The 14,892-nt window shown below is 51.2% G+C and overlaps 1 protein-coding gene across 5 annotated transcripts in view; it reads right to left on the minus strand.

Annotated features, from left to right (window-relative positions):
- Positions 1–14,892, minus strand: part of LOC144770906 (uncharacterized) — a 330,820-nt gene that overhangs the window by 120,236 nt on the left and 195,692 nt on the right. For all 5 annotated transcript variants that reach the window (XM_078655698.1, XM_078655702.1, XM_078655697.1 and 2 more), the window contains exon 8: positions 13,632–13,748. In XM_078655698.1, coding sequence (XP_078511824.1) covers positions 13,632–13,748 — 117 coding nt within the window. The remainder of the gene's footprint in view (positions 1–13,631; positions 13,749–14,892) is intronic.

Here is a 14,892-nt window from a genome sequence, read left to right on the forward strand (position 1 = left end):
CTCAAGGACAGGGAGTGGAGGTTTGTCATTAATATTCAGGGTGTCAGTCCTTCCCTGCATCAATGACAGGGAGCGGAGGCTCGTCATTAATAATCAGGGTGTCAGTCTTTCCCTGCCTCAAGGACAGGGAGCTGAGGCTCGCCGTTAATAATCAGGGTGTCAGTCCTCTGCTGCCTCAAAGACAGGGAGTGGAGGCATGCCATTAATAATCAGGGTGTCAGTCCACCCCTGCCTCAAGGACAGGGAGCAGAGGCTCGCCATTAATAATCAGGGTGTCCGTCCTTCCCTGCCTCGAAGACAGGGAGCGGAGGCTCGCCATTAATAATCAGGGTGTCAGTCCTCTCCCTGCATCAAGGACAGGGAGCGGAGGTTTGTCATTAATAATCAGGGTGTCAGTCCTTCCCTGCCTCAAAGACAGGGAGCGGAGGCTCGCAATTAATAATCAGGGTGTCAGTCCTGCCCTGCCTCAAGGACAGGGAGCGGAGGTTTGTCATTAATAATCAGGGTGTCAGTCCTTCCCTGCCTCAAGGACAGGGAGCGGAGGTTTGTCATTAATAGTCAGGGTGTCGGTCCTTCCCTGCCTCGAAGACAGGGAGCGGAGGTTTGTCATTAATAATCAGGGTGTCAGTCCACCCCTGCCTCAAGGACAGGGAGCAGAGGCTCGTCATTAATAATCAGGGTGTCAGTCTTTCCCTGCCTCAAGGACATCAAGCGGAGGTTTGTCATTAATAATCAGGGTGTCAGTCTTTCCCTGCCTCAAGGACATCAAGCGGAGGTTTGTCATTAATAATCAGGGTGTCAGTCTTTCCCTGCCTCAAGGACATCAAGCGGAGGTTTGTCATTAATAATCAGGGTGTCAGTCTTTCCCTGCCTCAAGGACATCAAGCGGAGGTTTGTCATTAATAATCAGGGTGTCAGTCTTTCCCTGCCTCAAGGACAGGGAGCGGAGGCTCGTCATTAATAATCAGGGTGTCCGTCCACCCCTGCCTCAAGGACAGGGAGCGGAGGCTCGTCATTAATAATCAGGGTGTCAGTCCACCCCTGCCTCAAGGACAGGGAGCGGAGGCTCGCCATTAATAATCAGGGTGTCCGTCTTTCCCTGCCTCAAGGACAGGGAGCGGAGGCTCGTCATTAATAATCAGGGTGTCCGTCCACCCCTGCCTCAAGGACAGGGAGCGGAGGCTCGTCATTAATAATCAGGGTGTCCGTCCACCCCTGCCTCAAGGACAGGGAGCGGAGGCTCGTCATTAATAATCAGGGTGTCAGTCCACCCCTTCCTCAAGGACAGGGAGCGGAGGCTCGCCATTAATAATCAGGGTGTCCGTCTTTCCCTGCCTCAAGGACAGGGAGCAGAGGCTCGTCATTAATAATCAGGGTGTCAGTCTTTCCCTGCCTCAAGGACATCAAGCGGAGGTTTGTCATTAATAATCAGGGTGTCAGTCTTTCCCTGCCTCAAGGACATCAAGCGGAGGTTTGTCATTAATAATCAGGGTGTCAGTCTTTCCCTGCCTCAAGGACAGGGAGCAGAGGCTCGCCATTAATAATCAGGGTGTCAGTCTTTCCCTGCCTCAAGGACAGGGAGCGGAGGCTCGTCATTAATAATCAGGGTGTCAGTCTTTCCCTGCCTCAAGGACAGGGAGCTGAGGCTCGCCGTTAATATTCAGGGTGTCAGTCTTTCCCTGCCTCAAGGACAGGGAGCGGAGGTTTGTCATTAATAATCAGGGTGTCAGTCTTTCCCTGCCTCAAGGACAGGGAGCGGAGGTTTGTCATTAATAATCAGGGTGTCAGTCCACCCCTGCCTCAAGGACAGGGAGCAGAGGCTCGTCATTAATAATCAGGGTGTCAGTCTTTCCCTGCCTCAAGGACAGGGAGCTGAGGCTCGCCGTTAATAAGCAGGGTGTCCGTCCTTCCCTGCATCAAGGACAGGGAGCTGAGGCTCGTCATTAATAATCAGGGTGTCAGTCTTTCCCTGCCTCAAGGACAGGGAGCTGAGGCTCGCCGTTAATAAGCAGGGTGTCCGTCCTTCCCTGCATCAAGGACAGGGAGCGGAGGCTCGTCATTAATAATCAGGGTGTCAGTCTTTCCCTGCCTCATGGACAGGGAGTGGAGGTTTGTCATTAATATTCAGGGTGTCAGTCCTTCCCTGCATCAATGACAGGGAGCGGAGGCTCGTCATTAATAATCAGGGTGTCAGTCTTTCCCTGCCTCAAGGACAGGGAGCTGAGGCTCGCCGTTAATAATCAGGGTGTCAGTCTTTCCCTGCCTCAAGGACAGGGAGCGGAGGTTTGTCATTAATAATCAGGGTGTCAGTCTTTCCCTGCCTTAAGGACAGGGAGCGGAGGTTTGTCATTAATAATCAGGGTGTCAGTCAACCCCTGCCTCAAGGACAGGGAGCAGAGGCTCGTCATTAATAATCAGGGTGTCAGTCTTTCCCTCCCTCAAGGACAGGGAGCTGAGGCTCGCCGTTAATAAGCAGGGTGTCCGTCCTTCCCTGCATCAAGGACAGGGAGCTGAGGCTCGTCATTAATAATCAGGGTGTCAGTCTTTCCCTGCCTCAAGGACAGGGAGCTGAGGCTCGCCGTTAATAAGCAGGGTGTCCGTCCTTCCCTGCATCAAGGACAGGGAGCGGAGGCTCGTCATTAATAATCAGGGTGTCAGTCTTTCCCTGCCTCAAGGACAGGGAGTGGAGGTTTGTCATTAATATTCAGGGTGTCAGTCCTTCCCTGCATCAATGACAGGGAGCGGAGGCTCGCCGTTAATAATCAGGGTGTCAGTCTTTCCCTGCCTCAAGGACAGGGAGCGGAGGTTTGTCATTAATAATCAGGGTGTCAGTCCTCTGCTGCCTCAAAGACAGGGAGTGGAGGCATGCCATTAATAATCAGGGTGTCAGTCCACCCCTGCCTCAAGGACAGGGAGCAGAGGCTCGCCATTAATAATCAGGGTGTCCGTCCTTCCCTGCCTCGAAGACAGGGAGCGGAGGCTCGCCATTAATAATCAGGGTGTCAGTCCTCTCCCTGCATCAAGGACAGGGAGCGGAGGTTTGTCATTAATAATCAGGGTGTCAGTCCTTCCCTGCCTCAAAGACAGGGAGCGGAGGCTCGCAATTAATAATCAGGGTGTCAGTCCTGCCCTGCCTCAAGGACAGGGAGCGGAGGTTTGTCATTAATAATCAGGGTGTCAGTCCTTCCCTGCCTCAAGGACAGGGAGCGGAGGTTTGTCATTAATAGGGTGTCGGTCCTTCCCTGCCTCGAAGACAGGGAGCGGAGGTTTGTCATTAATAATCAGGGTGTCAGTCCACCCCTGCCTCAAGGACAGGGAGCAGAGGCTCGTCATTAATAATCAGGGTGTCAGTCTTTCCCTGCCTCAAGGACAGGGAGCGGAGGCTCGTCATTAATAATCAGGGTGTCCGTCCACCCCTGCCTCAAGGACAGGGAGCGGAGGCTCGTCATTAATAATCAGGGTGTCAGTCCACCCCTGCCTCAAGGACAGGGAGCGGAGGCTCGCCATTAATAATCAGGGTGTCCGTCTTTCCCTGCCTCAAAGACAGGGAGCGGAGGCTCGTCATTAATAATCAGGGTGTCCGTCCACCCCTGCCTCAAGGACAGGGAGCGGAGGCTCGTCATTAATAATCAGGGTGTCCGTCCACCCCTGCCTCAAGGACAGGGAGCGGAGGCTCGTCATTAATAATCAGGGTGTCAGTCCACCCCTTCCTCCAGGACAGGGAGCGGAGGCTCGCCATTAATAATCAGGGTGTCCGTCTTTCCCTGCCTCAAGGACAGGGAGCAGAGGCTCGTCATTAATAATCAGGGTGTCAGTCTTTCCCTGCCTCAAGGACATCAAGCGGAGGTTTGTCATTAATAATCAGGGTGTCAGTCTTTCCCTGCCTCAAGGACATCAAGCGGAGGTTTGTCATTAATAATCAGGGTGTCAGTCTTTCCCTGCCTCAAGGACAGGGAGCAGAGGCTCGCCATTAATATTCAGGGTGTCAGTCTTTCCCTGCCTCAAGGACAGGGAGCGGAGGCTCGTCATTAATAATCAGGGTGTCAGTCTTTCCCTGCCTCAAGGACAGGGAGCTGAGGCTCGCCGTTAATAATCAGGGTGTCAGTCTTTCCCTGCCTCAAGGACAGGGAGCAGAGGTTTGTCATTAATAATCAGGGTGTCAGTCCACCCCTGCCTCAAGGACAGGGAGCAGAGGCTCGTCATTAATAATCAGGGTGTCAGTCTTTTCCTGCCTCAAGGACAGAGAGCTGAGGCTCGCCGTTAATAAGCAGGGTGTCCGTCCTTCCCTGCATCAAGGACAGGGAGCTGAGGCTCGTCATTAATAATCAGGGTGTCAGTCTTTCCCTGCCTCAAGGACAGGGAGCTGAGGCTCGCCGTTAATAAGCAGGGTGTCCGTCCTTCCCTGCATCAAGGACAGGGAGCGGAGGCTCGTCATTAATAATCAGGGTGTCAGTCTTTCCCTGCCTCAAGGACAGGGAGTGGAGGTTTGTCATTAATATTCAGGGTGTCAGTCCTTCCCTGCATCAATGACAGGGAGCGGAGGCTCGCCGTTAATAATCAGGGTGTCAGTCTTTCCCTGCCTCAAGGACAGGGAGCGGAGGTTTGTCATTAATAATCAGGGTGTCAGTCCTCTGCTGCCTCAAAGACAGGGAGTGGAGGCATGCCATTAATAATCAGGGTGTCAGTCCACCCCTGCCTCAAGGACAGGGAGCAGAGGCTCGCCATTAATAATCAGGGTGTCCGTCCTTCCCTGCCTCGAAGACAGGGAGCGGAGGCTCGCCATTAATAATCAGGGTGTCAGTCCTCTCCCTGCATCAAGGACAGGGAGCGGAGGCTCGTCATTAATAATCAGGGTGTCAGTCCTTCCCTGCCTCAAAGACAGGGAGCGGAGGCTCGCAATTAATAATCAGGGTGTCAGTCCTCTCCCTGCATCAAGGACAGGGAGCGGAGGCTCGTCATTAATAATCAGGGTGTCAGTCCTTCCCTGCCTCAAAGACAGGGAGCGGAGGCTCGCCATTAATAATCAGGGTGTCAGTCCTCTCCCTGCATCAAGGACAGGGAGCGGAGGTTTGTCATTAATAATCAGGGTGTCAGTCCTTCCCTGCCTCAAAGACAGGGAGCGGAGGCTCGCAATTAATAATAAGGGTGTCAGTCCTGCCCTGCCTCAAGGACAGGGAGCGGAGGTTTGTCATTAATAATCAGGGTGTCCGTCCTTCCCTGCCTCGAAGACAGGGAGCGGAGGCTCGCCATTAATAATCAGGGTGTCAGTCCTCTCCCTGCATCAAGGACAGGGAGCGGAGGTTTGTCATTAATAATCAGGGTGTCAGTCCTTCCCTGCCTCAAAGACAGGGAGCGGAGGCTCGCAATTAATAATCAGGGTGTCAGTCCTGCCCTGCCTCAAGGACAGGGAGCGGAGGTTTGTCATTAATAATCAGGGTGTCCGTCCTTCCCTGCATCAAGGACAGGGAGCGGAGGCTCGTCATTAATAATCAGGGTGTCAGTCCACCCCTGCCTCAAGGACAGGGAGCAGAGGCTCGTCATTCATAATCAGGGTGTCAGTCCACCCCTGCCTCAAGGACAGGGAGCGGAGGCATGCCATTAATAATCAGGGTGTCCGTCCTTCCCTGCATCAAGGACAGGGAGCGGAGGTTTGTCATTAATAATCAGGGTGTCCGTCCTTCCCTGCATCAAGGACAGGGAGCGGAGGTTTGTCATTAATAATCAGGGTGTTAGTCCACCCCTGCCTCAAGGACAGGGAGCAGAGGCTCGTCATTCATAATCAGGGTGTCAGTCCACCCCTGCCTCAAGGACAGGGAGCGGAGGCTCGCCATTAATAATCAGGGTGTCAGTCCACCCCTGCCTCAAGGACAGGGAGCAGAGGCTCGTCATTAATAATCAGGGTGTCAGTCCTGCCCTGCCTCAAGGACAGGGAGCGGAGGCTCGCCATTAATAATCAGGGTGTCATTCCACCCCTGCCTCAAGGACAGGGAGCAGAGGCTCGTCATTCATAATCAGGGTGTCAGTCCACCCCTGCCTCAAGGACAGGGAGCAGAGGCTCGCCATTAATAATCAGGGTGTCAGTCCTCCCTGCCTAAAGGACAGGGAGCGGAGGCATGCCATTAATAATCAGGGTGTCAGTCCTCCCTGCCTAAAGGACAGGGAGCGGAGGCATGCCATTAATAATCAGGGTGTCAGTCCTCCCTGCCTAAAGGACAGGGAGCGGAGGCATGCCATTAATAATCAGGGTGTCCGTCCTTCCCTGCATCAAGGACAGGGAGCGGAGGTTTGTCATTAATAATCAGGGTGTCAGTCCACCCCTGCCTCAAGGACAGGGAGCAGAGGCTCGTCATTCATAATCAGGGTGTCAGTCCACCCCTGCCTCAAGGACAGGGAGCGGAGGCTCGCCATTAATAATCAGGGTGTCATTCCACCCCTGCCTCAAGGACAGGGAGCAGAGGCTCGTCATTAATAATCAGGGTGTCAGTCTTTCCCTGCCTCAAGGACAGGGAGCGGAGGTTTGTCATTAATAATCAGGGTGTCAGTCTTTCCCTGCCTCAAGGACAGGGAGCGTAGGCTCGCAATTAATAATCAGGGTGTCAGTCCAGCCCTGCCTCAAGGACAGGGAGCGGAGGTATGTCATTAATAATCAGGGTGTCAGTCCTGCCCTGCCTCAAGGACAGGGAGCGGAGGTTTGTCATTAATAATCAGGGTGTCCGTCCTTCCCTGCCTCAAGGACAGGGAGCGGAGGCTCATCATTAATAATCAGGGTGTCAGTCCACCCCTGCCTCAAAGACAGGGAGCGGAGGCATGCCATTAATAATCAGGGTGTCAGTCCTCCCTGCCTAAAGGACAGGGAGCGGAGGCATGCCATTAATAATCAGGGTGTCCGTCCTTCCCTGCATCAAGGACAGGGAGCGGAGGTTTGTCATTAATAATCAGGGTGTCCGTCCTTCCCTGCATCAAGGACAGGGAGCGGAGGTTTGTCATTAATAATCAGGGTGTCAGTCCACCCCTGCCTCAAGGACAGGGAGCAGAGGCTCGTCATTCATAATCAGGGTGTCAGTCCACCCCTGCCTCAAGGACAGGGAGCGGAGGCTCGCCATTAATAATCAGGGTGTCATTCCATCCCTGCCTCAAGGACAGGGAGCAGAGGCTCGTCATTAATAATCAGGGTGTCAGTCCACCCCTGCCTCAAGGACAGGGAGCGGAGGCTCGCCATTAATAATCAGGGTGTCATTCCACCCCTGCCTCAAGGACAGGGAGCAGAGGTTCGTCATTCATAATCAGGGTGTCAGTCCTTCCCTGCCTCAAAGACAGGGAGCGGAGGCTCGCCATTAATAATCAGGGTGTCAGTCCTCTCCCTGCATCAAGGACAGGGAGCGGAGGTTTGTCATTAATAATCAGGGTGTCAGTCCTTCCCTGCCTCAAAGACAGGGAGCGGAGGCTCGCAATTAATAATAAGGGTGTCAGTCCTGCCCTGCCTCAAGGACAGGGAGCGGAGGTTTGTCATTAATAATCAGGGTGTCCGTCCTTCCCTGCCTCGAAGACAGGGAGCGGAGGCTCGCCATTAATAATCAGGGTGTCAGTCCTCTCCCTGCATCAAGGACAGGGAGCGGAGGTTTGTCATTAATAATCAGGGTGTCAGTCCTCTCCCTGCATCAAGGACAGGGAGCGGAGGTTTGTCATTAATAATCAGGGTGTCAGTCCTTCCCTGCCTCAAAGACAGGGAGCGGAGGCTCGCAATTAATAATAAGGGTGTCAGTCCTGCCCTGCCTCAAGGACAGGGAGCGGAGGTTTGTCATTAATAATCAGGGTGTCCGTCCTTCCCTGCCTCGAAGACAGGGAGCGGAGGCTCGCCATTAATAATCAGGGTGTCAGTCCTCTCCCTGCATCAAGGACAGGGAGCGGAGGTTTGTCATTAATAATCGGGGTGTCAGTCCTTCCCTGCCTCAAAGACAGGGAGCGGAGGCTCGCAATTAATAATCAGGGTGTCAGTCCTGCCCTGCCTCAAGGACAGGGAGCGGAGGTTTGTCATTAATAATCAGGGTGTCCGTCCTTCCCTGCATCAAGGACAGGGAGCGGAGGCTCGTCATTAATAATCAGGGTGTCAGTCCACCCCTGCCTCAAGGACAGGGAGCAGAGGCTCGTCATTCATAATCAGGGTGTCAGTCCACCCCTGCCTCAAGGACAGGGAGCGGAGGCATGCCATTAATAATCAGGGTGTCCGTCCTTCCCTGCATCAAGGACAGGGAGCGGAGGTTTGTCATTAATAATCAGGGTGTCAGTCCTTCCCTGCATCAAGGACAGGGAGCGGAGGTTTGTCATTAATAATCAGGGTGTTAGTCCACCCCTGCCTCAAGGACAGGGAGCAGAGGCTCGTCATTCATAATCAGGGTGTCAGTCCACCCCTGCCTCAAGGACAGGGAGCAGAGGCTCGCCATTAATAATCAGGGTGTCAGTCCTCCCTGCCTCAAGGACAGGGAGCAGAGGCTCGTCATTAATAATCAGGGTGTCAGTCCTGCCCTGCCTAAAGGACAGGGAGCGGAGGCATGCCATTAATAATCAGGGTGTCAGTCCTCCCTGCCTAAAGGACAGGGAGCGGAGGCATGCCATTAATAATCAGGGTGTCCGTCCTTCCCTGCATCAAGGACAGGGAGCGGAGGCTCGCCATTAATAATCAGGATGTCAGTCCACCCCTGCCTCAAGGACAGGGAGCAGAGGCTCGTCATTCATAATCAGGGTGTCAGTCCACCCCTGCCTCAAGATCAGGGAGCATAGGCTCGTCATTAATAATCAGGGTGTCCGTCCTTCCCTGCATCAAGGACAGGGAGCGGAGGCTCGTCATTAATAATCAGGGTGTCCGTCCTTCCCTGCATCAAGGACAGGGAGCGGAGGCTCGTCATTAATAATCAGGGTGTCCGTCCTTCCCTGCATCAAGGACAGGGAGCGGAGGCTCGTCATTAATAATCAGGGTGTCCGTCCTTCCCTGCATCAAGGACAGGGAGCGGAGGCTCGCCATTTAACTGAGGCTCGCCACTTAACTGACCTCCCAATTGATTACCACCACGAAAATCGCTCAGAGTGCGCTGCGCTTAGAACTGCTGTTTAGACGCCGTTTTTTATGCACAAACCGCGTTTTAAAATCCTGTTTGCTATTTAATTTATAATTGTGTTACTTACCCCTGTTTTTACATTGACGCCCACTCACTTGCACAATAATCGTACAGCACCGCGTTTTGCGGGCCCTTGTCCTGGCTGTTAATATCGGCGGCCATCTTGGGTGAGTAGGACGCCTGACGGCGACGCTTTGCTCTACGGTCTAGACGTCACAAGGACGCTAGACCTCTATTTAAGGAGGTCACGCAAACGCGCAGCGGATATGCGCAGCGGGATCGCCGAATTTCCGCAGGAGTTATGCCAGAGTTCTGCCCGTCTGCGCCTGACCGGGCCCAGGGGCCATGTCGCCTACTTCCAGCTTTCATGGTGGCCACTCCTATATTGGTGAGGTCTTAAAATCCCTACGTTCCACTACACATTCAAATTGTACTTCTTGTTTTCTCCCGACCCATAACTTTGAATGCGCCGGTTGTAGTTTTCACACTGGCAGAATGTCTAACTGTAAGGCAACGCGACGGGTTCGTACTTGTGGTAGACGGAGGAGAATTAAAACACCTCTTAACTGCTCTCCACTCCAGTTCTGGAGTATTATTGCAGGTCCCTCCCGAAACACAAACATCACATCTACGACTTTTTGGTCGGAGAGCAACCCGATGCGTTGTTTCTCACTGAAACATGGCTTCAGGACAGGTCCGGGCCTGATATCGCCATTGCTGTTAGTAATTAACCCCCAAATTACTTTATCGGGCCTCTTGGTCTATCGGCCCCCTGACAACGCTCTCACCTGGATATCTTCATTTGCAGAGACTATAGCCCCCCTACTTCTTAGGGCGGCTAATTTCACCATTCTTGGTGATCTTAACCTGCACCTAGAAGATCCACTATGTCCTACCAGCAAGCGTTTCCTATCTGATCTGGAGGCGCTTAACCTCTCGTTGCTTAATTCTGGATCCACTCATTCTGCTGGACATCAATTGGACCCCATTCTTTCTAATCTTCCTTTTAACTGTTCTCGGAGTGACTGTCCATTGGAGTGGTCCGACCATTTCGCAGTTCACTTTTCTTTACCATATACTAAGAACTTGGCAAACAGTGACAGCGGATAAGGGTGAATTAATACATCGGTGGGGTAAACTTGATATTACTAAGTTGAACCTGCACCTTTCGAACTCCCGCCCTGAGGACAGTGAGGTTTCAGTCTTGGAATTGAACACCACGGTCTCTCATTGGCTTACCAATGCCATTACAACTCTCCTTCCGCTCACTCCAAAACATTTTAGGTCCCACCGTCTTCCGGCTCCGTGGTTTTCCTCTGACCTGAAGACCTTGCGATCCAAATGCAAGGCCCTAGAAAGAAAATGGAGGCTCTCTCACTCGGCCTCACGGAAGATTGTCTATAAAGAAGCTCTAAAGGAATACCACTTACAATGTAAAATTGCGAGAGCTGCCCATACTGTGAGTACAGTGACGCAAGCTCAGAATTGTCCACGTACTCTTTTTTCTGTTGTTAAAAAATTGACAGGAGCAGACAATATCCCGACACCCCCAGCTCTTGAGGAAACTCAATGTAACTCCATCGCTAAATTCTTCATTGCTAAAGTTGAGCGCATATACGATTCTTTGGACGCTCCCTTGTCTACAAATGTACACCAACCGGGACAGGTTGTCGGGATCGAACAGCCACTTCCTACGGTGAAGGTCACAAACTGGCAATTGTTCGATGATACATTGTTCTTCTCCTGCCTAAGCAGCGTAAGATCGGGCTCTCCTTGTGACCCTGTACCTGTGAAAATTCTCAAATTATTGGATCTTGAACAGGGCTCGACAAATCTGAAAAATGGTACTAGTCCTGCAGGTCTAGTACTTTAAAAAAAACTCCTCGACCTAACAGTAGCCTACTTGACCTCCGTCTCTGAAAGCGGAGCAAATGTGACAAGATAACAAGATTTAAAGGCATCTTTATTGCTCATTTGCTTTGTGAGCAATAAAAAGGCCTTTAAATCTTGTTATCTTGTCACATTTGCTCCGTTTTCAAAGACGGAGGACAAAAGTTAGTATGTTTTCCTACTCGCCAGAAAGGGCGAGTAGAACCTAAAAATAGCTCGACCTCATAAAATTTACCTCGCAAATGCGAGCGGTCGAGTGGATTTGTCGAGCCCTGTTGAACCTCGGCGGGTTCTCATGAGACTCCTAAATGCATCACTAATAGAATCTCACGTGCCACAGGCTTGGAAACACGCAATGGTTGTTCCTCTCCAAAAAAAAGCAGGAGCCGATGTGTCTAATCTCGCTAATTTCAGACCCATATCCTTGTTGCCTGCTCTCTCAAAAGTGCTGGAAAGGCACGTCAACACTCAGTTGAACCATCTAGTGGAAAGCTCGGGATTTTTACACCCTTCCCAGTCTGGCTTACGTGCGCATCATTCCACAGAGACCGCTCTACTCTGGGTGACTGAGAATTTACGACACGGTATCGACCGCGGGGAAACATCTGCACTCATCCTTTTGGATCTGAGCGCGGCGTTCGATACCGTGTCCCATTCCATCGTTTTAAATTCTATCCGATCCCTGGGAGTGGATGGTCCAGCATTGGCTTGGATTGCCTCCTTTCAAGTGAGCGCACTTTCCAAGTCTTCTCCGCTAAAGCCACATCCGCTACATTTCCACTGGTGCACGGCGTTCCGCAGGGGTCCATACTCAGCCCCTTGCTGTTTAACATCTACGTGAGACACCTGGCCACCATCGCGGAGGATGCTGGGCTGACTATTTTTTCATACGCCGATGACACCCAAATTGTTTTCTCCCTTTCCAGCAGTGAGCGCAACAGTGTATCGATTCTGAAAACTGGATTGTCACGTATAGCTGAGTGGATGCAGAGGCATCTCCTCAAACTAAACGGTGACAAAACCGAGATTCTTATTTTAGGGAAGCATAAAGATCTGTGGGGCCCTCAACATTGGCCCAGTGACATGGGACCTCTTCCCCAGCCAACTTCTGTGGTTCGCAACCTCGGATTTCTCATAGACGACAAACTCTCTATGAGACAGCAGGCCACTAAGGTGGCCGCCATCTGCTTCGCTACCTTGCGATGGCTCCAGAAAATTCTATGGATGCTGCCTCATACCACCAGAAGAACCGTAGTCCAGGCGTTAGTAACATCTCGCCTGGACTATGGTAATGTCCTCTATCTCGGTGCCGACGCTGCTACCGTCAACAAACTCCAGGTTGTTCAAAACTCGTCGGCTCGACTTCTTTGTAACATCCCGAGGAGATTATCGGCCTCACAGGCTCTTCGCGATCTACACTGGCTTAGGATTCCCAGTCGTATTAAATTCAAAGCCCTATGTTATCTCTTCAAAATTAAGCAGGGCTCGGCCCCAAATACTTGCAGAGTCTGGTCCAACCCTACAAGCCTAGTCGCACTTTAAGATCTTCTGCCAACTGCGATTTCGTTGTCCCAAGATTCAAGCTTGCAAGGATGGGGGATCGGGCCTTTTCCCATCTAGGCCCCAAATACTGGAACGCGTTACCCATCACCCTGAAGTCAGAAACTAATCTTCTCTGTTTTAGAAAAAAATTAAAAACTATACTTTTCCAATGATTTGTATGCCGCTTTAGTTGATTCATGGTGCTGTTTGAGTGGTTGGCTTTTCTTCTTCAGTCTATCCCTTGCACCGGGAAATCCACTGCGGGTAGCTGTTGCGCATTATAAATTTTAAATAAATAAAAAATAAAAAATACATTAATAATCAGGGTTCCATCCTTCCCTGCATCAAGGACAGGGAGCGGAGGCTCGTCATTAATAATCAGGGTGTCCGTCCTTCCCTGCATCAAGGACAGGGAGCGGAGGCTCGTCATTAATAATCAGGGTGTCAGTCCTTCCCTGCCTCAAGAACAGGGAGCGGAGGCTCGTCATTAATAATCAGGGCGTCAGTCCTTCCCTGCCTCGAGGACAGGGAGTGGAGGCTCACCATTAATAATCAGGGTGTCAGTCCTCCCACTTCGTCGAGCACATGGAGCGGAGGGGTGCCATTAATAATCAGGGTGTCGGTCCTTTCCTGGCATGCTTTCAATCTTGGTCCGAAGTCAATAATTAGGATGCTCCCACACATATCTAGTACTGATATCCCAGCAGGGAAAACAGTGAACCCTGATGTTAGAACAATCAGTAGGTCACAGGCTTCATTCCAGACTACTACACTCAGCCTTTCATCTGTTTTTGTCACTAAAACAATGGAAACTGTGATTCATTAAACTGCGTAATGATACTTTCAGGTTTTTTTTTACAACTTAATGAAACAGGAAGCCAGTGGTCACGGGGAGTGAGCGTTTGCAAGCAACGTGTTATTGTTTGTTGCTAGCCACAAATTTGTGGGCAATGCAAGAGGGTAAGTGTTTTCAAATGTGGAAAATGAAAGGAAACAACAAATGGAATTTGCAACCTCTCCATATTTAGTGAGTCAGAAATAGTACCATTGAACTTATATTAAATACATTATTAATCATTCACTCACCTGTGCTGGGACATTTGCTGTTTTCAATTTCCTTTGATGCACACTGGTCTCTGTAATATGACATTTCCTCTTGCTTAATCGATAATAAAATATCAGGACTGATGTCTGGGTAACACTCTGTAAGAACAATATAAGACAGAGACATAAATTGTTAATACTGGCTAGTAATAAGTATCAGACCTGATGGCTGAAAGGGCAGTGGATCTGTATGGCAGGCACAAACTGGAGTCATTTGTTGTTTGCATATGGTGGAGCCTGGTGAATCCTGATGCACAAGTTACTTACCTTCGGTAACAATACATCTGTAAGAGACATTAGTTAGTGATAGATTCCTTACCTTAGAATTACCCCAGGTGTCAGACTGGATCCGGAAAGTTTTCGTCAGCAGTACCCCTGAGCGTCTGAAGATCGCGTCGGCGGCTTCGCGTCTGTCATAGGCATCATGATCCCCAGGAATACGTTGCGGCAGCTACTTAGACGCCGCCCTCGCGCCAGTTCTGTACACGACTGTCCGCACCAGGAACGCAGAGCCATGCAAGATACTGACCACTGGTGCCTTAAACTAGGGCCCTGACCTTAACCCACAAAATCAGTTCGCAGAACGGGGAGGATGGGTGGGGCGGTAAGGAATCTAGCAGTAACTAATGTCTCTTACAGAAATATCGTTACCGAAGGTAAGTAACTTGTGCATCTGAAAGAGGCACATTAGTAATATATTCCTTACCTTAGAATAGATACCTCAGCAATACCAACCCCGGTGGTGGGTCTGCGACCCAAGATCGCACCAGAAAGTCACAGAGAACGGAACGGCCAAAGAAGCTGTCTCTCCAGACTTGACTGTCAAGACAATAATGCTTAGTAAAAGTGCGCAGCCAATCCCACGTGTCTGCCTGACAGATGTCTTGCAGGGGGACACCACGTCCCAATGCAGTAGTAGCTGCTGTCGCCCTGGTAGAATGGGCGCGTAACCCCACTGGAGGTTCCTTTTTAGCCAGGGAATAACAGGCTTTTATACAAAAGACAACCCAATGGGAAATAGTCCTCTTGTGTACAGCTCTGCCTTTCTTGGCGCCCACGTAGACAACAAAAAGCTGGTCATCCACCCGGAACTGTTGTGTGCGCTTCAGGTAAAAAAAGAGTGCACGTTTTGGGTCCAGACGGTGGAGCATCTCTTCCTCTCTGGAAGGGTGCGGAGGCGTAAAGAAAGTGGGCAAGGTGATAGTTTGCCCGATGTGGAAGGGAGTAACAACCTTTGCCAAGA

This window comes from Lissotriton helveticus, chromosome 7 (assembly GCF_964261635.1).
Source record: "Lissotriton helveticus chromosome 7, aLisHel1.1, whole genome shotgun sequence".
NCBI lineage: Eukaryota > Metazoa > Chordata > Amphibia > Caudata > Salamandridae > Lissotriton > Lissotriton helveticus.